Source organism: Tachyglossus aculeatus, chromosome 26 (genome assembly GCF_015852505.1).
Source record: "Tachyglossus aculeatus isolate mTacAcu1 chromosome 26, mTacAcu1.pri, whole genome shotgun sequence".
Classification (NCBI taxonomy): domain Eukaryota; kingdom Metazoa; phylum Chordata; class Mammalia; order Monotremata; family Tachyglossidae; genus Tachyglossus; species Tachyglossus aculeatus.
Genome location: NC_052091.1, coordinates 9,792,053 through 9,818,850, shown reverse-complemented (window position 1 = coordinate 9,818,850; position 26,798 = coordinate 9,792,053). Strand labels below are relative to the sequence as shown.

Here is a 26,798-nt window from a genome sequence, read left to right as displayed (position 1 = left end):
ATGGCAGCCGAGTATTTATGACAGTCGCCAGGGCTTCTCCACCCCCGCCTGGTGAATGGACTTTAGCATTCACCCGGGCAGAAAGGCAGAGGGAGTCGAGGACGGAATCCCCCACCACAGGCCCAAGTCGCTCCCCCGTCTCAGACCGAATCCCTTTCCTCTTCGGACCCATGGTGAGCAAACCCACTGCCTGGCTTTGGATCGGTGCACCAAAGCTGTGGCGGCAAACTCTGGACAGATTGCTCCCATTTCGCTTACTTTGTCCCTTTCATCTCTCCTTCCCCTTCCTCTCACTTACAGGCAAAGTTTCTGTCCCAGGATCAAATCAACGGTACGTATAGTTGACTTTTTAATTAGGTTGGGGGGCAGTCAAAACCATTTTGGGACTTAATGGCGTTTCTCATTCAAACACCTCCTTGATGATGACGGTATTTGTTAAGTGCTTACTATGTGCCAGATACTGTACTAAGCACTGGGGTGGATACAAGCAAATCAAGTTGGACACAGTAGCTGTCCCATGTGGGGCTCTCAGCCTCAATTCCCATTTTAAAGATGAGGTAACTGAGGCACAGAATAGTGAAGTGACTTGCCCAGTCACACAGCAGACAACTGGAGGAGGTGGGATTAGAACCAATGACCTTCTGACTCCCAGGCCTGTGCTCTATCCACTACGCCATCCTTCTGGGGAGTTGGAAACACTGGTTGCTTGTTGGCTCAGAGACCCGGTATTGGGGGGAACTCAAACGTCTCCAGAGAGGACAGAAGCTCCAGATTAGTCAATCAATTGGATTTCTTGAGCGCTTGGTGTGTGCAGTGCACTGGACTGAACGCTTGGGAGAGTACAATACAACAATAAACCGATACAGTCCCTGCCCACAACGAACTTACAGTCGAGAGGCATAAAGCCAGAGTCCGGGTTGGCAGCTCCAAATTTGGAATAGAAGGGGGTTTTACATTTAACTTCAGTAGGATGAGGGGAAGGAAACAGAGATCAAGGGAGATTTTGCTAGAATCAGCCACTTGCAAACACTTCGCCCTAAACCTGTTAAATCAGATTTGGGAAAGAAATTAACAGGCAGCCTCAGCTAAAGTCCACTGGACTTTATTGATCCCACAAAGCTAAAGAAGAATGGAATGTGGGAGATCATTTTTTCAGAGTCCCCATTTCCCCAGCAGACACAGTGGGCTCTTTAACTAGGTCGCCCCCAAGACATGGAACACTCTTCCTAAGCTCCCCCCTCTTCCCCACTCAATTGGAGTTCCTTCGCCTCTCCTGATGTATGGCCTAGTCTCTGCCACATGTCTGCTGTGTGACCTTGGGCAAGTCATTTAACTTCTCTACACCTCAATGATCTCATCTGTAAAATGGGGATTAAGACTGTGAGCCCCAGTAGGACAGGGATTGTGTCCAACCTGATTAGCTTGTACCTAAACCAGTGCATAGAACAGTGCTTGTCTTATTGTAAATGCTTAAATGCCACAATCATTATTATTATCATTATTATTATTCCCCTCCCAGCCCTTCCCTTCTTCCGGAACACTCAGCTCTGATTCTAGAAGGAGGGGTGAGGGAAAAGAAATATTGAATAAGCTCTCAGCAGGCTATTTGAGGGGCTATAGGAATGAAGTCAGGACCCCAGCCCAAACTCACACATAATAACAATAATAACAATAATAATAATAATAATAATGATTGTGGTATTTGTTAAGTGCTTATTATGTGCCAGGCACTGTACTAAGCACTGGGGTGGATACAAGCAAATTGGGTTGGACACAGTCCCTGTACCACACAGTCTTAATCTCCATTTTACAGATGAGGGAACTGATGTCCACAGAGCCAGAATTAGAAGCCAAGTCCTTCTGATTCACTGGCCCAGGTTCTATCTACTAGGCTACGTGGCTTCTCAGCTAATGGATAGAGCATAGGTCTGGGAACCAGAAGGACCTGGGTTCTAATCCCAGCACTGCCACTTGCTTGTTATGTGACCTTGGGCAAGTCACTTTACTTCTCTAAACCTCAATTACCTAATCTGTAAAATGGAGATTAAGACTGTGAGCTATGTGGGACATAGACTATGTCCAACCTGATGACCCTGTATCTACTCCAGTGCTTACAACAGTGCCTGACACATAGCAAGTGCTTAACCAAAACCATAAAAATAAAAGGAAGGCTGAGGTCCCAGGTGGACCAGAGAGATAGAATGGGGCCATGAAGGGGTGGGGATCAGAGGTGGGAGAGGGAGAGTGGCAAGTAGTTGGATTGAATCCTCCACCCTCTGATTTAGACTTTGGAGCCCCATATGGGGCAGGGATTGTGTCGAATTTGATTTTCTTGTCTCTACCCCAGTGCTTACTACAGTGACTGGTACATAGTAAGTGCTTAACAAATGCCATTAAAAAAAGAGAGAGAGAGAGAAGCAGCATGGCCTAGTGGATAGAGCACAGGCCTGGGAGTCAGAAGGACCTGGGTTCTTATCCCAGCTCTGCCACTTGTCTGCTTTGTGACCTTGGGCAAGCCACTTCACTTCTCTGGGCATCAGTTTCCTCATCTGTAAAATGGGGATTAAATTCCTGTTCCCTCTCCTGCTTAGACTGTGAACCCTGTGAGGGACAGGGACTGTGTCCAACAGGATTAGCTTGTATCTACCCCACAGCTTAGTCCAGTGCTTTGTACATAGTAAGTGCTCGACAAATACCATTTATTAGAGGCACAACTAAGGTGGGATAGATTTAAGGGTTAAAAATTCCCATCACTAGGGGCTTCCCTAGATCCAGTCCACCCCAAAGAAGAGCCTCTTTCTCTAAGCAGAGCCTGTTTCCTTCTTCCTCACCCCAAATGAAATGTGACATCATATGGCAGGAATGCAGAGAATTCACTCTCTCTCCTGAGCCGAACGATTTCATACCGAATTAAAACTCTGGCAGGAAATGAAGATGTCATCATGGATTTCTAATCGTTCAGTTTACGAGTCACCATCCTGCTGTGCCGTGTCACCTCTCATTACCGGCTCCCTTGTCATCAACCCCCCCCACCCCACCCCTACACCCCCAACTACCTGCTGCTGCTTCTAGAGCTTTCTTCCTCCTCCTCCACCCCAGTGGAAAGGGAGAAAAGAGTAGTCAAGTCAGATCTTAGAAAGAACCACTCCCCCTAACTACCTTGCCTCTCGGTTTTCAAAGGGTCTGTTCCATTAGTTTCCCAGCTGGTAACTCTATCCCCTTAAGAATTTCAAAAGCTGTTTTGCTAGCCTCAGGTTCAGAGGCTGAGCCAGCTCCATACTTTGTTAATTAGGGTAAGTTAAGGAGCCTTAAGTTCCCATGTAGCGACCATGCTACCTCCTCCCCCAGACACCCCCATTAACTTCCAGGCAGGCCTCTTCCTTTAAAGACTGGGGGCTGAAGGAAGGAAGGAAGGAAAGGGGAAGAGGGGGAGGGCCAAAGCTGGCCTCTAGAGATTGTATGGGCTGATATATGGACACACTAGAACCAAGTGGTAGAAATAGATCTTCTGAGGAAAGTATATAGGGGTTGAACATGAAATGGAGAAGGCTGAGAGAAAGAATAATAGCCACCGTTAAGCACAAGATTTCCCACCACACAGCACTTACGTAGATATCTGTAATTTATCTATTTCTAATAATGTCTGTCTCCCCCTCTAGACTGCAAGCTCCTTGAGGGCAGGGAATATGTCTGCTTACTGTTGTACTGTACTTTCCCAAGTTCTTAATGCATTGATCTGCACACAGTAAACTCTCAATAAACATAATTGACAGACTGACTGTTACCCAGGCTAGCAGAGGGCTGAACCAGAGAAAATGGAGTCCACTGTGGGCAGGAAATGTCTCTGCTGTCCCTGTGGTATTGTATGTGCTCTGCAGATAGTGCTCAATAAATGTCACTGGTAGATTGATTAGCTTGAATTTTTTTAATGACATTTGTAAACTGTTTACTGTGTGCCAAGCACTGTACTAAATACTGGTGTAAATACAAACTTATCAGGTTGGACACAGTCTCATGGGTCTCACAATCTTAATCCTGTTTTCCAGATGAGGTAAATTGAAGCCCAGAGAAGTGAAGTGACTTGCCCGAGATCACCCAGCAGACAAGTGGCGGAGTTGGGATTAGAACCGAGGTCCTTCTGCCTCGCATACCCAAGCTCTTTCCATTAGGCCACGCTGAATTAGGGCAAAAGCGGGTGGGGAACTGGCTTTTGAGGCTGGGAACTGGGCTAAAATTTTCTCCCAGCTCTTGGAATAGTCAGTCAGTCCTATTTATCAGGTGCTTACTGTATGCAGAGCACTGTACTGAGCTCCTGGGAGAGGACACTAGAACAACAGACATATTTCCTGCCCACAATGAGCTTTATAGCCTAGTGGGGGGAGAAAGGCATTAATAGAAATAAATTAAACTACAGATGTGGACATATGTGCTGTGGGGCTGCGAAGAGGGATGGATGAAGGGAGCAAGGTGCAGGAGGGAATGGGAGAAGAAGAAAAGAGGGCTTAGGGAAGGCCTCTTGGAGGAGATGTGCCTTCAACAAGGCTTTGACGGGGGCATGGGGAGCGATTGTCGAATAGGAGGAGTAGGTAGGATGAGGGCCTGGAGGTGGAAGCAACCCTACTTTATCTCTGCCTTATTTAACCAATACTGGGGATGAGAAACAGCTGGAAATTGGTTCTTAGTTTACCCAGCTGACCCGTGTAGGGAAGGGAGCTAAAAAAAAAAAAAAGGAAAAAAAAAGGACAGCTCGATGAGGAGGATGGGGGTGTGGGTGGTCCTGACTCCTGCGATTTCTCTCTCTTTCTTGCATGCCAACAGAATTCAAAGAATGTTTCTCCCTCTACGACAAGAAGCAAAGGGGAAAGATAAAAGCCAATGACCTGATTGTGGTGATGCGCTGCTTGGGGGTGAGCCCAACCCCCGGAGAGGTGGATCGGCACCTTCTGGCTCATAAAATAGGTAAGTGTCGAGAAGAGCCCAGGAGCCTCTGGGAGCCAGAAGAGGGGGAGGATGGAGGGTTCTGAGCCAGCTAGAAAATGGGCAGAGAGGAGGAGACGATGATCGAACCAGAGCCAGCCCGGGATGGGACCGAGGCACAAGTGCCGGGTCCTCTCCGGGTGAGCCTCAAGGAGGTTTTGTAAAGATAAAAGAATGGGAGCGGATGCTGCCCGCTGCTTAATGGCCGCTGGGATGGCAGCCAGCTCTGTTTCCAGCCCGATGAAGCAGGCACTGGGGGGAACTAGAGTTTCTGGTTGCAAGCAAGGCAGCCACATATATTTGTCTGGGCTCGGCATACACATGGAAGCTACTCTCGTCCAGTTTGTGCTTCCTCTGGTCAATTGAGAGAGTTAATAATTGTGGTATTTAAGCTTTTACTATGTGCCAGGTGCTGTTCTAAGTGCTGAGGTGGATACAAGTAAATCGTGTTGGATGTGGTCCCTGACCCATGGCTCAGTGGAAAGAGCATGGGCTTTGGAGTCAGAGGTCATGGGTTCAAATCCTGGCTCCACCAACTGTCAGCTGTGTGACTTTGGGCAAGTCACTTAACTTCTCTGTGCTTCAGTTACCTCATCTGTAAAATGGGGATTAAAACTGTGAGCCCCCCGTGGGACAACCTCATCACCTTGTAACCTCCCTAGTGCTTAGAACAGTGCTTTGCACATAGTAAGCGCTTAACAAATACCATTATTGTTATTATTATTGATCCCTATTTTACAGATGAGGTAACTGAGGCCCAGAAAAGTGAACTAACTTGCCCAAGGTCACACAGCAGACAAGTGGCAGAGCTGGGATTAGAACTCAGGTCCTTCTGACTCCCAGGCCTGTGCTCTATCCACTAGGCCACGGTGCTGCTCTGTCAGGGGGAGGGAAGGGAGGGCCAGGAGCTCTGCATCCTTTCTCCCCCAACTCTACACTGGTAATGTGTCTGTTTATTGTTATATTGTGCTCTTCCAAGAGCTTAGTACAGTGATCTGCATTTCATTCATTCAATAATAATGATAATTGTGGTATTTGTTACACGCTTACTATGTACCAGGCATTGTTCTACATGTTAGGTGGATACAAGCAAATCAAGTTGGACACAGTTCCCGTCCCATATGGGGCTCACAGTCTCAACCCCATTTTACAGATGAGGTAACTGAGGCACAGAGGAGTGAAGTGACTTACCCAAAGTCACACAGCAGACAAGTGGTGGAGCTGGGATTAGAACGGGGACTAAAACCCAGCTCTCCTGATTCCCCAGAACAGCATGGACCACCGGCTTGGCTGCCACAAAAGAAGCACCAAATAGGCACCCCAACTCACTATGGAAGAGAAGATTAAGCCACTGCCTGAGGTTCAGATGGCAGAGGGAAAGCTTTGAATCCTGAGCAAGGGGCAGGAAATGCACACCCAGGCCTGCTAGCCCGGGCTGGAGTTAGCTCTGAAAGAGCGCTAGAGACTGAGGGTCCAGGCCCTGGGTCAGCAGGTCTAGCGGACCACCGGACCCCCACAGACCAGTGAATAAAACCATGACTTAAGGGCAGACTGGAAAGATCTGAAATGCTATGGCTAACAAACAGAATGAACTGAGAGGTAGTAAGCGACAGCGGAGAGAACACGACCTTAGCAACAGGACTCTGAGGGAGGGCAGAGGCCAAGACGCAAGAGCCCCGGCCACTGCCAAAGGTCAGATTTGACGGAAGAAAGCATCCTGTGATCAACTGCGCCACAGAGGAGCTCAAGGACCTGTTGCTGTATGGCTTGGTTTTCTCCTATAAAAAGGGGTTGGGGGATTTTTTCTGATAGAAAGAAAATGCTGTCAGAAACTTAGCTTAAAACTTGTTCCATGTTTCAGACAGTACCTACAACTCCAAGCTCCCAAACACTCCCTTTGGTTGCTGCTGGAACCACAGGATCTCAGTGGTGTTCACCATCCAAATACATCCTTTTTTTTATGGTACTGTTAAGTACTTACTATGTGCCAGGCACTATTCTAAGCACTGCAGTAGATACAAGTTAATCAGGCCTGACGCAGTCCTTGTCCCGTATGGCATTCACAGCCTTAATCCTCATTTTACAGATGAGGGAACAGAGGCCCAGAGAAGTGAAGTGACTTACCCAAGGTCACACAGCAGGCAAGTGGCAGAACTGAGATTAGAACCCAAGTCCTGCTGACTCCTGGGCTCATGCTTTGTCCTTGGTACTCAAAGACCACGGTGCTGAAGGTAAAATTCACCTGGGGGTCCACAGGTCCAACCGTCCTGCGCACACCCCAAAATGTGTTCCTTGTTGGTGCTGTCACATATGTTGTTTTTGGTGCCTGGCCCCATTTCTGCTTTTGCCTCCTCATCCCAAATAAGTAGGGACTCAGGTCACCCATGAAGGAGCAGTGGATAGGGCTGGCTGTGGTGTTCAAGCCCGGGGTTTTTTTCTTCCCCAGCCCACCACCACTCCACTGGGAAGGAAAATGTAGAGCAGCCTCTGGAAGACCCAGCCTATCTTGTCCGACTCCCAGAATGTCACTGGCCACATCCCTGATGCCCCATCGCCACCTCTGTGCTTAGTACAATGCTCTGCACCCACTAAACACTTGATAAATACAAATAAATAAGTCCAACTGACTCTCTTTGGTCTCGGGGTTTCCAGACAGAAATGCAGAGCTCGACTTCTCTACCTTCCTCACCATCATGCATCAGCAAATGCAACAGGAGGACCCCAAGAAAGAAATCCTTCTGGCCATGCTGATGACCGACCGAGAGAAGAAGGGCTACATCACCGCCACCGAACTAAGAGCCAAACTCACCCAAATGGGAGAGAAGCTGTCGAACCAGGAAGGTAATTAGCCCTGGTTTCTTCTGCTTGGGCGCTCTACCAAGTGTTCACTTAGTACAGTGCTCTGCACACAGTAAGCACTCCATAATTATGATTGATTGATTATGGGTGATACACTCTGGGATAGGGTGAGAAGGGTGGGAGAGAAAAGGGGGAGTCTCCAACAAGGATTATAGTCAGGTCTTCTGGATGGCCAGGTTCCTGTCCACTCCATTCCTTCAGTCATATTTATTGAGCACTTACTGTGTGCAGAGCACTGTACTAAGCACTTGGGACAGTACAATTTAACAGACACATTCCCTGCCCACAACAAGCTTATACTCTAGAGGGCGAGACAGACAATTAATAGAAGTAAATGACAGATACGTACTTAAAGTGTTGTGGGGCTGGGAGGGGGGATGACTAAAGGGAGCAAATCAGGGTGAAGTAGAAGAGGAAAGGGGGGCTTAGTCAGGAAGACCTCTTGGAGAGGTGTAATTACTGGGTCCTACCTGTTGTTATGGGCCTGGTCCTGGTCCAGTATGGAGTTCGAGGAGACTTTCTTCAAAACCCCTCACGAACATGCATCTCGGGCAACCCCCACAATCCAAATGCCAGTTATCTAAATTCTCCAGTGGGCCAAAAAGAAGCCAAATAGGATTGAGGAGAAAACGTAAGCTCTCAGCTAAACTAGTGAAAGACATGTGTCGGAGGAAGCCCGACCCTGGTCTGTTGGGTGTTTCCATGCTCTGACCTCAGTGGTATTTATTGAGCGCTCACTGTGTGCAGAGCATTGTACAAAAGAGTTGGTAGACATGTTCCCTGCTCCTCATCACCTTCAATGGTAGTTACTGAGTGCTCAATATGTGCAGAACCCACTAATAAGCTCTGCAGATAGTACAACAGAGCTGGCAGATAAATTAAGCTTGTTGTTGTCAGGGAATGTGTCTGTTACTGTTGCATTGTACTCTCCCAAGCACTTAGTACAGTGCTCTGCACACACTAAGTGCTCAATAAATATGACTGAATAAGTTCTCTGCCCACAGCAGGCTTACAATCTAGAGGCACCAGGAGCTTACAGTCTAGACAGGGAAACAGGCCTTAAAATAAATTTTGGTTATGGACATGAGTGCTGTGGGGTTGAGGATATCAAATGCTTTAAGGGGGCAGAGAGTAGACAACTGATAGCCTACCCGACTGAGTTTGGAGAATTCATCCAAAAGTCACAGGGAGGAATGGGACAGGAGAAAAGAACTAAATTTGCAGCCTAATGAGAGTCTGAGCAAAGGTTCAAGAACAGAGAGTTGTTCTGGTGTCTCTCAGGGAAGGCACATTTGGGTTTCCACATTTTGCTCTAAAGCCTCTATTAGTACAGAAATGCTTAAAAGTGATTTTTCAAAACCACAGGAAAATGATTTGTTACCCACGTTGTTTCATCCGAAGTCGATCCCCTGGCAGACTGGAAGGGTCCTTTCCCATCTCGGGAGAACAATGACCCGGGACAATGGTTCATCTCTTGCAGGGATCTAAAGGCTTTCCAAGAATATAAATGACCTCACAAAAGCTCAAGCTTTTGAATGGCTCTGGCCCTCAGAGCAGTTTCCCGGGGGTGGCCGGGCCTGACCTCTGTCCCTTGACAGCTGGAAGAGCAAACAGAGTAGAGGAGGAGGAGGAGTAATGGCTATTTATTGAGATCAATCTTGTCATCCACCCACCCAATTTCCAGCAAGGGCAGCATCCCGAGAAGCCAGCAGGGGCACCAACAGAGTCTGGGAGTCAGAAGGTCATGGGTTCTAATCCTGACTCTGCCACTTGTCTGCTATGTGACCTTGAGCAAGTCCCTTCTCTTCTCTGGGCCTCAATGACCTCATCTGTAAATTGGGGATTGAGACTGTGAGCCCCACATTGGACAGGGCCTGTGTCCAAATCGTTTTGCTTGTATCCACCCCCATTCTTAGTATAGTACCTGGCACATAGTAAGCCCTTAGCAAATACCATAATTAATCAGGACAAGCCTTTCCAAATTGGCTTCCGACAAGACCTCTTAAGAACTTTCATTGCTTTGCCTTGCTAAAATCCTGTTTCCACTAGGAATTCACCACACCTTGAGAAGCAGAGTGGTCTAGTGGATAGCTCACAGGCCTGGGAGTGAGAAGGACCTGGGTTCTAATCCTGGCTCATTGGATGTGTGACCTTGGGAAGTCACTTCACCACTCTGTGCCTCAGTTACCTCATTCATTCATTCATTCAGTTGTATTTATTGAGCGCTTACTGTGTGCAGAGCACTGTACTAAGCACTTGGGAAGTACAAGTTGGCAACATATAGAGACGGTCCCTACCCAACAGTGGGCTCACATCTATCCCAGTGCTTAGTACAGTGCCTGCCATTTAGTAAGCGCTTAACAAATACCATTAAGAAAAAACAAAAAATTCCCCTGCCGCACTTCCTTAGCACATCTATATTTCATTATGGGCAAGGAACTGTGTCTGCTAATTCTGTTGTAGTGTACTCTCCCAAATGCTTAGTACAGTGCTCTGCATGTAATAAGTGCCCAATAAATACAATTGATTCCAAATCTCTTGCTTTTTATTTGTATATTCTACTATTTCTTCCTCCAGAATGTAAACTTGCTACAGGCAAGGAACGTTTCTGCTAATTCTGTTACACTGTACTCTGGTTGATTTTTTCCCTGACCTGTTTGTATTCCTACCTGCTATATCTTTGTTCTGCCTCTTGCTCCCAACCCGCCTGCCTTATGGTATTTTACTGGAGTGATTTGGTGGGATCTGGAGTCGGGGAGAAGAAGGAATAATAATAATAACTATGATATTTGTTGTGCACTTACTGTGTGTCAAAAACTTTATTAGGCACTGGGGTAGTACAGTCGTGTCCCTCTTGGGGCTCACATTCATTCATTCAATCATATTTATTGAGCATTTAGTCTAAGTAGGAGAGAGAGAGAGCAGGTACTGGATCCCCATTTTGCAGATGAGGAAACTGAAGTTAGGCTATATACCCACTGAGTGGCCCTGGCAAAATCCTGTCCTACAAATGACAACCAAGTCCATGGCCCAAGCTATGAGACAGATCAAATGTACAGAGGGAGAAAGGGAGGAGGAAATTTGCTCTCTGGCCTTTTGAACAATTCTTCCAGTCAATCCATCAATCATTGGTATTTACTGAGCACTGACTGTGGACCATGAAGATTTAAGGCAAGAAATAGAAATGGTCTGGCTTTGCTCTTGTAGAAACAAGAGGCAAACTGAGATGTGGCAGTGGGAGCGTTCAGTGATGATCTCTCACTACACTGTGATCAATCAATGGTATTTTTTGAGCGCTTACTATGTGCAGAACACTGTACTAAGTGCTTGGGAGAGTACAATATGACAGAATTAGTGGACACTTTCCCTGCCCATAATGAACTTACAGTCTAGAGGGTGCAACAGATGTTAATATAAATGAATACTTTATAATGTATAATTTAAATAATATCATTTTTATGTTGGAGCAATGTGTCCAAAGGTGGGGGAAAATGAGGAAGGCTGAAAGGACAGGGCTGGGAGGGAGCAAACTGGTCCTGAGTGACCACCAGGCTGACTCACTAACCTGAGTACCCAACTCAAGGATATCTTTGACCAAGATGGCACCAATGTCACAATCTCACAGTTAAATAGCCCCAGGACATTCCATTTAAATCCCAATCTTACTCTTTAATATGGAAGGACCTTTGTTTTTTCAACTCAATACAAGTGTGGGGAAATGAGTGATGTTTCTGGGTACTCAATCATTGGTATTGATTGAGTGTTTACTGTGTGAGGAGCACTGTACTAAGTGCTTGAGGGCAGAAGTTTCTGTGGCATGTTAGGACAGAGTTCCATCAGTCCTTTGGATCCGCTTGGAAAAAGGCAGGATATTGGGGGAAACCCACTGAAACCAAAAGCACGGACAAAAGCTCAGTCGGGAGGGCTGAATCCTTTTAGGTTCAAGCCTCGTCAGCCAAAAGGGCTATGACATGGCCACCAGCTTGCTGAGCAGCCAACAGTGGAAGTCGAAAAGGTCTTTGAATTCAGGAAGCACTTGTGGACCTCACTGAGCTGCTTAAAAATCACCCTCAAAGTCTGGAGCATCAACTAGGTGTATTAATATTTCCCCTCCCATTTTTTCCATCCAATAATACATGAGATCTTGCCCTTCATACCTTTCATGGTTAAAATGCTATTCTGGAAGGTCTGAGATATAGGGGTTCCACTGAGCCCTTTTCTCTACCAGGTGGATAGTTGTCAAGTAGGAAGCTTCTGATCTCCTAATTCCTGTGGTTAATGGCCTAAAACTAAAGCAAATGATGTAGGTCCCCAAACACACACCCCCACATGCACACCTCAGTTGTTTAACCACCAAAGAAGTATTTCAAAGAAATGTTAACAGAAATAACACACTTCTGTCAAGTCCAGAAAAAGTAAAACTACCACTTCCTGTTGCCATAGGAGACATGAGGGGACACAGTCCTGCTTTAAGCCAAACCATGCCACTCCCTCCCCCTGCCTCATTTTTTTTGGTATGTTAAGCACTTACTATGTGCCAGGCATTCTTCTAAGTGTTGAGGAAGATACAGTGTAATCAGGTTGGACACAGTCCATATCCCATATAGAACTCACACCCTTAATCCCCATTTTAGAGATGAGGTCACTGAGGCCCAGAAGTGAAGTGACTTGCCCAAGGACCCACGGCAGACAACTGATGGAGCCCAGATTAGAGTCCTGATCCTTCTGGCTCCCAGGCCCGGGCTCTAACCACTAGATCACATTGCTTCTGAGTGTGTCTGGCCTAGCTACTTTTTTAGAGATACCCTGCTAAGGAGTAGGGATGCTTTTTAGGCTCTTTCTCCCCCTGCAGGATGGAGGGGTGGTGGGAGAGGTGTCAGTGAGTTGGAAGGCTGAGGGATCTCCCCCAGTCATCCCCCCTGCAGGGCCCATCCAAGCTGTAGGAGGTGTCCATCCTTTCTTGTATCTACCCCAGCGCTTAGTTTAGTGCCTGACACATTGTAAGCTCTTAAAAAACACCATGAAAAAAATACAAGTACCTTAAACTCTTCCAAATTGTCTGGAGCCGTACTGCAATTAGACACAGGTTTTCTCAGCTGAACTCAGCAAGATGCGACAGCAGAATCCCAGCACTTTGGGCCTCTCCTTGTCCTGAAGGCAGATTCTTTTGAGCCGTGCTTGGTTGGCAGTTAGCAAGTGTGCTGCTGCCTGTTGGAAAGATTAGGAAGTGGGCACAATGGGAGGGTGGAGGTGCCAACTCTGCATTTTCATTGGCAGGGAGGGAAGGGAACAAAAATTTCAGGCAAGGAAGGGGCTGGGCAGAGACGAGCTTCAGTAGCTAATGGGTCAGTCAGAAAGGCACCATTTTGAGTCTTGTCAGGCTTGATTGGAAACACAGGTCTTGCCAGAGGCGCACGATTGGGGGACATCACCCTCACTGTCTCCATGCAGTGGGTGCCTATGTGGAAGAAGTATCCCCACTCTTGCCCTGACACTCTGGGCCAGGCTTGGACACCCAAATTGAGACCATTCCTCCCTCGTGAAACCCTCTTCTCACCTTCCTTCCCACCTAGAGGGGATTGATCTGTCCAGGTAGGTAGGAGGGAGGTGTTTTGTTTGTTGGTTTTTTTGTATTTAAGTGCTTACTATGTGTCAAACATTGTGCTAAGCACTGAGGTAGATACAAGTTAATTAGGTTGGACACAGTCCCTGCCCCACAGGGGGGTCACAGTAGGAGGGAGAATAGGCCCCCTTTTTACAGTTGAGAAAACTGAGGCACGGAGAAATTAAGTAATCTGCCCAAGGCTGCACGTCAGGTTAGTGAAGGAGCCAGGATTATAATAATAATAATGATAACAATAATAATAATTGTGGTATTCGTTAAACACTTACTAATTCCCAAGCACTGTACTAAGCACTGGGGTGGATACAAGCAAATCGGGTGGGACACAGTCCCAGTCTACATGGGGCTCACAGTATCAATCCCCATTTTACAGATGAGGTAACTGAGGCCCAGAGCAATGAAGTGACTTGCCCAAGGTCCCACAGCAGGCAAGTGGCAGTGCCAGGATTAGAACCCAGGTCTTTTTGATGCCCAGACCAGTGTTCTATCCACTAGGCCACACTGCTTCTTCGTTTATTGGAGCGGGCTCGATTGCCAACATACATCTTGGAACTGGGCTTCTCTCTGGTCTCCTTGCCCTGGCGCTCTACCCTGATACAGACGAGGGACAGGAAGTCGTTAGCAAGCGGGGCCAGATCCTCCCCAGATGGCATTGTCAGGCACCAGCACAAGACTGGAAAATTGTGTTTCCCATTAAAGAGGGTATTAGGGAATCTCCCGCTGGCAGCTATCATCTAGCAGGAAAGTTCCCATTTGAACTCCCAGCAGTAGCAGGACCTCATATCTGGAGAGCTCATCCTGGCATGCTTGTAGCCAGTCAGTTGTTGAAGAAGAAATTTTCCCTGAAGGAAGATAAATTACAGTCTTCTCAACTTCCTAAAAATACCCCAATCATTTATTATAGAATGGCATCTAGAGCATGGTGCATAATAATTACACATTTAAAGGAGGGTGACTGAAGAGAGAATTATAAGAGATTTTCCAACTGCCCAGACTAATTTGTTCAGATCTCCTTTCTGGGAAAGCACCATGTGATAAAATGACAATAGTCATATCCTACTTGAGACAATTGGCTGCTTCTTACCCACTTCAAAGGCAGCATCTAAAATCTGAAACTTGATGCACCTTTTTCTTTAACATAATACACTCGAACCTCAAAATTGCCAAAGACAGGGAAAAGAAGATTTAATAGGAAGCACCACGATGAGAAGCAGCGTGGCCTAGTGGAAAGAGCACGGGCCTGGGAGTCAGAAGACCTGGGTTCTAAATCCCTGCTCTACCACTTGTCTGCTGCGTGATCTTGGTCAAATCATGTCATTTCTCTGTCCCTCGGTTCCCTCATCTGTAAAATGGGGATTAAGACTGTGAGCTCCATGTGGAACAGGGATTGTGTCTAACCTGATTACCTTGTATCTACCCCGGCATTTACTACAGTGACTGGTATGTAGTAAGTGCTTAAGAAATACCATAAAAAAATTACTGGTGCAGATACCATGATGCTAATCTAGGCTGAAAAGAATCTTCCACCATATTTCGACATGCAGATGAAAATTTTTACCTCAAAGACCTAGGTTTGTCTAACTCCAAGGAAGTCACCCTCAGGTTTGTTATCCTTTTTTTAATGATACTTTTTAAGTGCTAACTATATGTCAGGCACCATACTAAGCACTGGGATAGATACAAGCTAATCAGGTTGTTTCTTCTATGGTATTTGTTAAGTGCTTATTATGTGTCAAGCACTGTTCATTCATTCATTCATTCAATCGTAGTTATTGAGAGCTTACTGAGTTCAGAGCACTGTACTAAGAAATTGGGAAGTACAAATTGGCAACATGTAGAGACGGTCCCTACCCAACAACAGGCTCACAGTCTAGAAAGGGGGAGACAGAAAACAAAACAAAGTAGACAGGTGTCACTACCATCGGAATAGTATTGATGGTTCTAAGCGCTGTGGTGTAAACAAGCCAATTGTGTTGAACACAGTCCCTGTCCCACAAGGGGGCTCACAGTCTTAATGCCATTTTACAGTTGAGGTAACTGAGACACAGAGTGACCTCCTCAAGGTCACTCAGCAGACAGCAATGGAGCCAGGATTAGAACCCAAGTTCTCTGACTCCCAGGCTCATGCTCTTTTCACTAGGCCATACTGCTTCTCTGGTGAACCCAGTTTCTTAGGAAGAACAGGATGGGCAGCTTGCATCCTGAACGGTAAGGGAGAATTTGGGATTGGACCATCAGTGCTGGGGCTAAACCTTTTCCCTTTACTTCTGTTTTCTGAGTTCACACACCATCTTTCTTTCTCCCCATCACCCCCTTCCTTGCTCTACAAAAAGGAACAAGCCCTACTGATGGGAAAGTCACATCTCCCCAATGCTTAGAACAGTGCTTGTCAATAGTAAGCGCTTAACAAATACCATTATTATTACCTCCCCAAAAGCCCCAGAGTGGGGCAGGCTCATTTGTCAGTGTGACACAAATTTCCTATTGGCTGAAAGATGGCCCGGGAGGAAGGCAAGGGTGAGAAACATGTACGCTTTCCTCATCTACTACTACTACTAATAATTGTATTTTTTAAGTGCTTACTATGTGCCAGGCACTGTTTTAAGCATTGGGGTATACACAAGATAGTCATGTTGGACACAGTCCTTGTCCCACATGGGGCTCACAGACTTTATCCCCATTTTACAGATGAGGGAACTGACGATCAAAGAGGTGAAGTGACTTGCAGACAAGTGGTGGAGCCAGGATTAAAACCTAGGTCCTCCTGACTCCCAGGCCCGGGTTCCATCTGCTAGGCTGCACTGCTCCTCTCCTGCCTTGTTTCTAGGGGCCAGAGGTTTGAGTCCCAGAAGAGAGACCTTCTCTCCTCAGGCTTCCCTTTTCTCCCACATCTCTCCTACCTAGTGGGGCTGAGGCTTAGCAGTAGTGTCCCTCCACTCAGTCCTCCTCCTAGCACAAACTGGCCTTAAAAAATAAGAACTCTTCCCATCCTCCACCTGTCAACTCCTTTCCCTTTTTTATGGTATTTGTTATGCGCTTACTATGAGCTAGGAACTGTACTAAGCGCTGGGGTAGATACAAGCTAATCACACTGGACACAATCCCCTTGCTGCAGAGGGCTCACAGTCTTAATCTCCAGTTTACATTTACATTTCTCTTCTTTCTACTCTCCCCAATCTCGTCAACCTGCAGATGGAGGAAGAGCAGGCCTAGGACATGCTCACTGCTCCCGGGCCCTGCCCACCTCTCTCACATTTAAACTCCCCCATTTCATTCATTCTCTTCCTCCACCCATCCTTCCCTCCCTCCACTCCTTTCTCCAGCAGCCCCAAAGGCCTGCAGCTGTGGCTAGCTGAAACTGGGGACTCCTTAAATAACCACAGACCTGAAAAGTGGCCTGTTCTAAAGCCTGGCAAACATTAAACTACGGTGCATATAGTAAGAATTCTTTTAAAACAAAACTTGTAGAGCGAAGATACCTTCAGGTGTTTGGAGCTTCCAACATGGCAAAACTCTCTTGACTCCCATTCCCCTTGTACACTTTAAATAAAAAGCAGCTTCTCACGGCTCTTACCACGACTAAGGAAAAATGAAGAGGATGCTGCGTGGCCTAGTGGATAGAACGCAGGCTTGGAAGTCAGAGGACTTGGATTCTAATCCCAGTCCCACCACTTGCCTGCTATGTGACCTTGGGCAAATTACTTCTCTGTGCCTCAGTTTCTCCCACCTCCATAGAGCGTGAGCTCCACTTGGGGCAGGGACTGTGTCCGACCTGATTAACCTGTATTTAGAATGAGCATTTACAACAGTGATTTCCCCTGGCTGTTTTGAATTCAATGTTGGGCTTCCTACTGGTCGATAGACCTGGGCACTTCAGCAAATGCATACAAACTTCTGGAATCCCAATCCTGCCGGGACCTGAAAGGATCTAATCTAATTCATTACAGTGGACAACCTTCTCAGGGAAACCAACGTCGGGCCAGGCGGCAAAATCCAATACAATCAGTTTATCCAGATGGTCACCCTTCCCATCCCAGACTACTGAACTACCATACTAGAGGAAACTTCCCCAGAGCCTGATGATCTTCTCCCACTCTCAGATTGCTGAATTTGTCCTATCAAAAGCATTCTTCCGCTCTGGAGCGATGGAGCCCCACCTGCTGGGATCAACCTGTCAATCTTGAGAACGAGATTTTGCTGGTATAAATAAACAACTTCCCCAGTAGTGCAGAGTGTCTTAATTCATATTCAATCCATCACTAAATCCTGGCAGTCCAGCCTTCACATCGCTAGAATCCGGCCTTTCCTCTCCATCCAAACTGAGGCCATAATCATCCAAGCCCATATCCTAACCTGCCTTGATGACTGTGTCAGCCACCTTGCTGACCTCCCTGCCTCCTGTCTCTCTCATCTCCAGCCCATACTTTACTCTGCTGCTCAGATAATTTTTCTATAAAAATGTTCAATCTACATTTTCCCAATCCTCAAGAACCTCCAGTGGTTGCCCATCCACCTCCACATCAAACTCCTTACAGCATGGCTCAATGGAAAGAGCACGGGCTTTGGAGTCAGAGGTCATGGGTTCAAATCCCGGCTCCGTCGCTTGTCAGCTGTGTGACTTTGGGCAAGTCACTTAACTTCTCTGGGCCTTAGTTACCTCATTTGTAAAATGGGGATTATTATTATTATTAATAATAATAATAATGGCATTTATTAAGCACTTACTATGTGCAAAGCACTGTTCTAAGCACTGGGGAGGTTACGAAGTGATCAGGTTGTCCCACGGGGGGGCACACAGTCTTAATCCCCATTTTACAGATGAGATAACTGAGGCCCAGAGAAGTGAAGTGACTGGCCCAAGGTCACACAGCTGACAATTGGCAGAGCCGGGATTTGAACCCATGACCTCTGACTCCAAAGCCCAGGCTCTTTCCACTGAGCCATGCTGCTTAGACTGTGAGCCCCCCGGGGGACAACCTGATCACCTTGTAACCTCCCCAGCGCTTAGAACAGTGCTTTGCACATAGTAAGTGCTTAATAAATACCATTATTATTATTATTGGCTTTGAAACACTCCATCACCTTGCCCTCTCCTACCTCAGCTCACTGCTCCCTCAGCAACCCAGTCCACACACTTCACTCCTCTATTCCAACCTACTCACTTAACCTCAATCTCGTCTTTCTTGCCACCGACCTCTCACCCACATCTTACCTCTGGGCTGGAACACCCTCCTCATAACTGGAGAAGCAGCATGGCTTAGTGGAAAGAGCATGGGCTTGGGAATCAGAGGACATGGGTTCTAATCCTGGCTCTGCCATTGTCTGCTGTGTGATCTTGGGCAAGTCACTTAACTTCTCTGTGCCTCAGTTACATCATCTGTACATGGGACACGTGGGACAACGTGATTACCTTGTATCTACCCCAGCGCATTGAACAGTGCTTGGCACCTAGTAAGCACTTAACAAACACCGTAATTATTATTATTATAATGTATGGATGATCATTCTCCCCACATTCAAAGTGTTACTGAAGGCACATCTCCAAGAAGCCTTCCCTGATTAAGCCCTCTTTTCCTATTCTCCCACTCCCTTCTACGTCACCCTTGCATTTGGATTTGCTCCCTCTTTTTACCTCTCCCTCAGTCCCACAGCACCTGTGTACATTTCCTTAATTTATTTATATTAATGTCTGTCTCCCCCTCTGGACTGTAAGCTCAATGCGGGCAGGGAATGTGTCTTTTAACTCTGTTTCACTGTACTCTCCCAAGCACTTAGTACAATGTTCTGCATACAGTAAGTGTTCAAATATAATGGATTGATTGATTGATTAATGTGTACATTTATTAACAGAGGCAATAAACCCAAAGAGCCAACACCTCCCTTGAAGGTGAGCACAGGGCTGGGAGTTGGGAGAACCAGGTTCTAGTTCCAGTTGTCACTGGTTTGCTGTGTGGCCTTGGGCAAGTGACTTAACCTTTCTGGGCCATGGTTTCCTCATCTGTAAAACTGAAGGTAAGATACCTGCTCTCCTTGCATCTTAGTATATGTGGAACCCGTGTGGGATAGGGATTACATCTGATCAATGATCTGTTTATCTATTCCGGTCCTTAGCCCAGAGATAGTGATAAATACGTAGTAATAATAACTTTGGTATCTGTTAAGCGCTTACTATCTGCCAGGCACTGCACTGAGTGCTGGCACAGATACAAGGTAATTGGGTTGGACTCAGTCCCTGTCCCAAATAGGGTTCACAGTCTTAATCCCCATTTTACAGATGAGGGAACCGAGGCATGGAGAAGTGACCTGCCCAAGGTCACATGGCAGACAAGTGGCAGAAGCAGGATTAGAACCCTGAACCTTCTGACTCCCAGGCTCATGCTCTATCCACAAGGGCAAGCTGCTTCTTTGCACAATTATTATTATTGCATCTTCCTAAGTTACCCCTCACCTCTCTCCACGGGCTATTACAAACTCTCAGTTAAATGCCTTATCTACCCTAGTCCAGTACACAGGGAAAAAAACCTCTTTTGTACCACACTATCCCGGGACCCCAACGCAACGCACCGAAAATCTCAGCCAGTGTCAGAAAGATGCGATACCGGAGCTCTCCCCCAAGTATGGAGACCAAAAGCCAAGACTCTCTGCCTCCGTTTTACATCGGGCAGGGATTCCGTAATGTCGTGATATCAGTCTTGCAGGGAGGAGAGGATCTCAACAAAACCCAGATGTGCTGGGGCAAGGCGTGATGGGAATTACATGGAGGACAGGAGACAAACCAGAAGTCCTTACCTCATCAAATTGGGCCGAATGCTGTGAAAGTAACCACAAGGAAGACACAGTCGGCACAACGCTGTGGCCTAACGATGGAGAGCATTGACATAAGGTAGCAGTCCTATACTAAGGAAACCCTATAGATGACCAGAGGTTTTCACTGGTCACAGCTGAACTTTGCCAAAGAGTTGGAAGATAGGTCCTTAAAGGAACTGGAGTTCTTTTTCCTAGAGAGGATTAATGGTAATGACATTTAGCATATGACTTCTTTTTGTTTTTTATGACGGGGACATTAACCAGCTGGATTTCCTACCGGCCGAGGACCAAACGAGTGGAAATGGGTTTAAATCAAAGCATGACACAGTTCTGTCGGAAGTACAGAGTCTCGACTCTTGGGTTTGTGAAACATTGGTGAAGGCTACCAACGGAGGTGATAGAGACTCCACCCCAAGAGATATGTAAGAAAAAAGGATAGTCCATCTGTCCTGAATAGTTTCATCGAGGCCAACTATGAGTCAAGCTTAGCTTTTTTTTTTTTTTTTAAACAAAAAGGTAGCTCGGGCCCTCAGACGAGGAGATTTTAGAATACAGGCAACCCACAGCTCTGAAGTGACAGATGCTGTTCAGTGAGCTGAAGTAGAATGACTGAAGAATTGAGCCAGCAGGGGGATGCCTAAAAGAGCACACAAGCACAACATTAAATGATGTTGCAGTGCTGTGGGATGGTGGGAAATGACAGGCCAATCTGGTGTAATGCAGTCAAAATGGGGCATGTCATTTTCAGCAAAGACATCACGCAGCAAGGCAAACAGAGCAGAGCCACACACAATGCCACACTCCTCAAACCGTGATGCCTGGTAAATACTCTCTTTGGTCAGGCCTTTCTGTTTGCATGCACGCACGCATGCACGCACGCACGCCCACCCCCGTGCCCAACACCACCACCACCCCCACAAGCTTATTTTCAGTCACACGCACGGTCAGGTCTATTTTCAGACACACACACTATGCTCAGGCCTGTTTTCAGACGTAAACACACACACACACACACACGCACACCACACACCCCCACCCCTCACCCCAGCAACCCTCAGCAGTATTGCCTTGAAAGGTGAGACCGATTATTCTGAAAAGCACAAAATGAACTTCTAAACACACACACACACACACACACACACACACACCCCTCTCCCCCCCCACCCCAGCAACCCTCAGCAGCATTGCCTTGAAAGGTGAGACCGATTATTCTGAAAAGCACAAAATGAACTTCTAAACTCTCACCTTCGAGACACTTCCAAACTCTCATCTCTGCCAGCTGGCCTGTAATCTATTAGTGGTATGTACTGAGTGCTTATTGTGTGCACTGTACTAAGCTACTGGGAGAGTTACAAGAGTTAGTAGACACGATCCCTGCATACGAAGTGCTTGTGCTCTAGAGAGGGAGACGGATGTAAAATATATTAGAGACGGAGGAAATGGCAGAATATAAGGATATATTCTGTAGGTGCCATGGGGGTGAGTTGTATTTGAAAGTGCTAAGGGGTAAAGACCCAAGTGCAAAAGCAATGCATAAGGGACAAATAAATGAAACAAGGCATTAGTCAGGTAACACTTCTTGGAGGAAAATATCGTTTTAGTAGGGCTTTAATCAAGCCTTCACTGATTTATCTTTAATCTTCCTTCCCTATTTCCCTTCCTAATGCCACTTCAGCATGTCCACATCAGCTAAGCACTTGTGTGTACACACACACACGACTGTTGAACCTATGTTGCTTCCTCCTACATGCAATTTATTTTAGTGTCTGTCTGTCCTCTACTATACTGTACACTCCTTAAGGGCAGGGTTCACATCTACTATTCTAGTGAACTCTCGTTTAGTATAGTGCTCCACCCTCAACCTGTGTTTCCAATGCACTTTTCTTCCTGGTGCTTTTATGCCTAGAATCTCCTTGATTCTCACTGACTTGTGAGGTGCATTGGATTAAGGATTATTGAGCCATCATGGATTGGGAAACTGAAGTACAGCAATCACAGTGTTTTGTGGTGGAGCCAGGATTAGAACCGATGACTCCTCTAGACCATGAACTCGTCGTGGGCAGGGAACTAGTCGGCTAATTCTGTTGACCTGTACCCTCCCAAGTGCTTAGTTCAGTGTTCTGCACATAGTAAGCACTCAAGTGCTTAGTACAGTGTCTAGCACACAGTAAGTGCTTAAATACCATTATTATTATTGTTCATAATGAACACCACTGATTGATCAATTATTCTGATTCCCTGCTTGGTGCCTTTTCCATTAGTCTACACTGCCAGCATGTCCAAACAGTGATTATACAGAGTAAATGCCCACAGTCCCTTATCTGATACCTAATGTCTAAACTATCAGCTCCCTGTGGGCAGGGAACATGTTTACCAACTGTTATACTATCCTCTCCCAAGCACTTAGTACAATGCTCTGCACCCAGTAAACGCTCAATAAATACCACTGATCGATAACCAAAGGACCTAGTTTGGGCCGCTGAGAAATACCACCTGCTCGCCCACTGCTCTCTTGGCAATTTTTCAGGGGGTGGAGAGGGAGGGAGGAGAGAAGACAGAGCGTCAGGGGCAAAGGCTATAAACAATATTGCCTAGTTAGCTTAGTCCACTTGGCCTACTTACTTCCTGGTGATTGTCTTCTCATCCAAACACAGGTGTTTGCTTGGCTGGGAGAGTAAACAGGCACTGCATTCCAACACACAGCTGGCCAAATGTCAGGATTGGGGAAAAATATCCCCGACACATTCATTACCTACTTACTGTGTGTTGGGAGAGAATGGGCTAATTGCCACGTTTGACCCTCTCTGGATGAAAGGTGTGTTAGAAGCACACAGTATCATCAGAGTCCTTGAGCATCAACTTTGCATTTCCCCAGCAGAAGATATTTTACAGCAGACGGCTTAACTGAATGCTTTTTTTATTACATCTAAAGACCTCTACATAAACAGGTAACATTCAATAAGTAAACAATTTTTTTCCAATGCATGTAATAAATATTTTCACTTGGTACTTTTATACAAACTGACATTGGTCTACTATACATTTTAAAAGCCATTTTACTGGTTTGGCATGCTTTATGGAAACTCTAAGAGAGAAAGGTTTTAAGGCAATGAATCACAGATTTAAGTTCATGGAATTAATGGTAACTTTATATTCTGTATATATACATTTTCCTTTTGTTAATTAAACAATTAACAGCAGCATTCTCGGGGACCACCAGCTATTCTCCTTTCTTTTGAGTCTAAACTTTGCTTACGAAAAGAGAGTTCAACAACGCTTACATTGATAAAACAAAATCCTGTCCCAAATACTTTGAAACTATGCTTTAAAAAACCCTGAAATGTGGAACATATTCAAAACTGAACTTGCAAAACATTCTTTCCACGGAATCACTTTTGATAATCAGAATACAACTCTGGCCAGTTTCCGAACTCTACCCCATGGAAAATCCATCAGGCAATCATGCTCCGTCAGAGGTTTAGGTGAATTTTTGCTAAGCAGGGTCTATGATGCCTGAAACGATGAGAGTCATATGAACCCTCCGAATATCAAAATAAATTCAGCCAGGCTTGGCTGGTTTCAAGTTCAGATTTTGTTTTGAAACTATGTATCCAATAATGCCCACAAAAGCAATTAAAAGCCACTTCAACCCTGCAATTCAAACAGCTATTTACGCATATTTGTGTGCATGTATATATGTATAAATATAGATATACAAATACATATATACACACACACACATACAGTACTGTACACAAACATATATACAGACACAGAAACACACACACCAATTGTGAGAGACGGGGGACAACGTGGAGAGATGTTAGCCGACTGCCTGGCAGTTACACAATCACCGTACCCAGCCAGAATTGGCTCTCCAGTGTTGAAAACTGATCAGAACAGGGAATTACTTTTTACCTCTGAGACAAATATGCAGAGCGTGACACAAACAATAGTCTTTGCTGAATTAGAAGGTCCGTTTAGAACCTTCGAACCATAAGGCTGATTCCACACAGTAAACGTGCCATTTGATTTAATATTTGGGGAAAGTAGGGTGAAGCTACTCCGTCTCCGTGAGAAGACTGGAGAATGAACAACCCGCGTTCAAGGATGATAGGACATTCCCCTTACTCTCCCTCTCTTTTATTGGGGAACATTATAGAAAAGGTGACTTGAAAAATCATTCCTCCCCTGCCCCATCTCCACCACTACTCTACTGACTCTTATCGGGTCTGCAGCAGTGTTGGGTGTCAAGCAAAACAGAGCCTAAAATAGGGACTAGCAAGATAAATGGTGGAAATGATTTTCACCTCTATTATAATTCAGCTACACACACACACACACACACACACACACACGTATCCCCCCCACACACCCACCCCCAAGCACACCCACACCCACACTCTCTTTTACTGATCAGACTTGAGACTGTTTTTTAAAGGAAAAAACAAGGTTTTTTCAAGTCACCTTAGAAACAGCTGAATTAACGGAGCTCTGTATACTTTGGAAATGTGAGCTAGGACCCAAATCTCTACAATTTTAGTCATCGTTTCCATTCCAAGGGCAGATTTAGACAAAAATGATGATTTTATTGCTAAATATATCAGTCTAAATTAATAAACCAGCAATTTTTAAAAAGGTGTTTAAACAGCTCAACATCAGATTTGATTTATAACTGAAGTCTTTCCTGGTTTACGATGTTTTATTTTAACTGACATTTAAAAGACTTTTATTACAAACTGCTGTACAGTGAATAACTCAGCCAGTTAATGTGTGGAATACACGTGCGTAGGGGGAAGACAATTTAACTCACTGATAGCTCACACACACTTATCTATAAATACATATATACACACATATACATATAAACACAAACTTTTTTTCAAAATTCAAGTCAACAACTTAGTGGCAAAGGGATGCTCTAAAAATACGGAGACTATTTTTTCGATGCCACAAATTCATGTGAACTTGTAAATGTATCCTACGGCGATATTTCATTCTACCCAGATTAAAATCGGTCATTTTGTTATCAATGCAAGGTTTAAAAAGACAGTTTCATACACAAAAGGTGGTCCTTCATCGATGCTGAGAACAACTAGCTGACATCAATTGTTTTGGCTGAAAACCCCAGACTGAAAAACTGGTAAATTTTGTATTCCTTCTTTATCCTTTTGAGTAAACTTGTTACCTGTACTCTCAACCAGCTATAAAAATATTCTGCACACCAGAGAATACATTACATTCTTTGGTGTGGACTTTGGAACACAAGTCGAGCGAACCACTTTTTCTTTCTTTTTTTCTTTCACTTTTAATCCCCCCTTTTCCCCTCCCACCCCCACCCACCCAATCTCCTGAAAAAACAACTTTCAACCTATTTACACTTTCCGCTATTTAGTACACATGGACCGGACCGACTGATCCATTAGTTCTCTAAAATGACTTCCCAATGCCATGCATGTCTTTAGAACGGGAAAAGAAAAGGGATGGCTAGCAAGTACAGCCTGTGGTTCTAGAAAAGCATACCGAAAACCAACAATGCAAAGTGGCTAAAAGTCAAAAATGGAAAACGTGAATTGAACTCGTCCAATACCAGAGCTCCACAGATTAGCCTACTTAGATGCACAGGACAATGAGGTGGTATGGCGTCTACTCTAATGCGTCTTTCGCTGTTTTGCAGGAAAAAGTCAGAAGTGCTGTACCGTGACCCTTGTCTGTTGCAAAAACCAAAAAACGGATTATTTTCAACAGATCTTTTATTTCCTTAGTTTGGTACCAAGGGTTTAGATGAACATTCGTTACCCCGTTGCCAAAAGCAAGTGTTGATGGACTTGTTACAAAACTGAACTCGGAGAAAGCTGGCTGGCTGGCTGCTGTCAGAACCCAGACTTGGGGTGAGAGTGGCTCCGAACCTTTGGGACCCCGTGGCTTCTAAGCTATCTCCTCGCCAAGGCAGCTTTGCATCTGCCCATCAAAAACTTATACTCTGTGATGGAGGCAGCAGGCAAGAGCGTGTCACAGAAGCTGGTTCAGACGATGGGGTAATGCATCAAAAATTCCATACTGTGAACTTTAAAAAACCTTCAAAAAACACTTTTTGGAAAGTGGGAAAATTCCATATACCAACTGAAAACAAATTCAGAGAAAACCAGAAATGACATTAACACAAACATATGAAGGCCCACACGTGAGCACATATGTACGCGTGCACACACACATTCACATCCTCTCTCTCTCTGACACACACACACACACACGCACATACACACACCATACACTCCCATAACTCTGTTCAGAAAATACAGAAGGAATGCAGCGAGACAGATGAGATTTATATAACTTAAGGTAGGATAAAATCTGCACAAAAAGGAAATTCCACATTGCCATCCACTAAAAAATGGCTCTTCAGATATGTTTTTCACTCCCCAAGGAAAAAAGCGCCTACAACTTAAAAAAATTAATCTATGCAATTCCTTTTCTGATACTGTGAAGAAAATAATGCCATTCCTGTCCAACTAAAAACAAAAAGTAAAAT

General features: G+C 45.5%; 1 protein-coding gene across 2 annotated transcripts; it reads left to right on the top strand.

Annotated features, from left to right (window-relative positions):
- CALML4 (calmodulin like 4) lies at window positions 1-25,971 on the top strand. Of its 2 annotated transcripts, XR_005456341.1 has the most exons (6): window positions 1-173; window positions 301-331; window positions 4,819-4,959; window positions 7,630-7,818; window positions 22,921-23,214; window positions 25,944-25,971. XR_005456341.1 is itself a non-coding variant. In XM_038767238.1 (5 exons), the coding sequence occupies exons 1-5, from the start codon at window positions 18-20 to the stop codon at window positions 17,502-17,504; spliced, it is 615 nt and encodes a 204-aa protein (XP_038623166.1). In that variant the 5' UTR covers window positions 3-17; the 3' UTR covers window positions 17,505-17,872. The 2 variants fall into 2 exon arrangements, 1 of the variants encoding a protein (XP_038623166.1); XM_038767238.1 differs by lacking the exons at window positions 22,921-23,214; window positions 25,944-25,971 and adding an exon at window positions 17,407-17,872 and having other exon boundaries at window positions 3-173.
- Window positions 25,972-26,798: the final 827 nt, after the last annotated feature.

Coding starts and splice junctions, on each gene's coding strand:
- CALML4 (XM_038767238.1), top strand. CDS start 18: ATGACAGTCGCCAGGGCTTCTCCACCCCCGCCTGGTGAATGGACTTTA. Junction 174..300: donor CTTTCCTCTTCGGACCCATG/GTGAGCAAACCC, acceptor TCTCACTTACAG/GCAAAGTTTCTGTCCCAGGA. Junction 7,819..17,406: donor GAAGCTGTCGAACCAGGAAG/GTAATTAGCCCT, acceptor AATTCATTACAG/TGGACAACCTTCTCAGGGAA.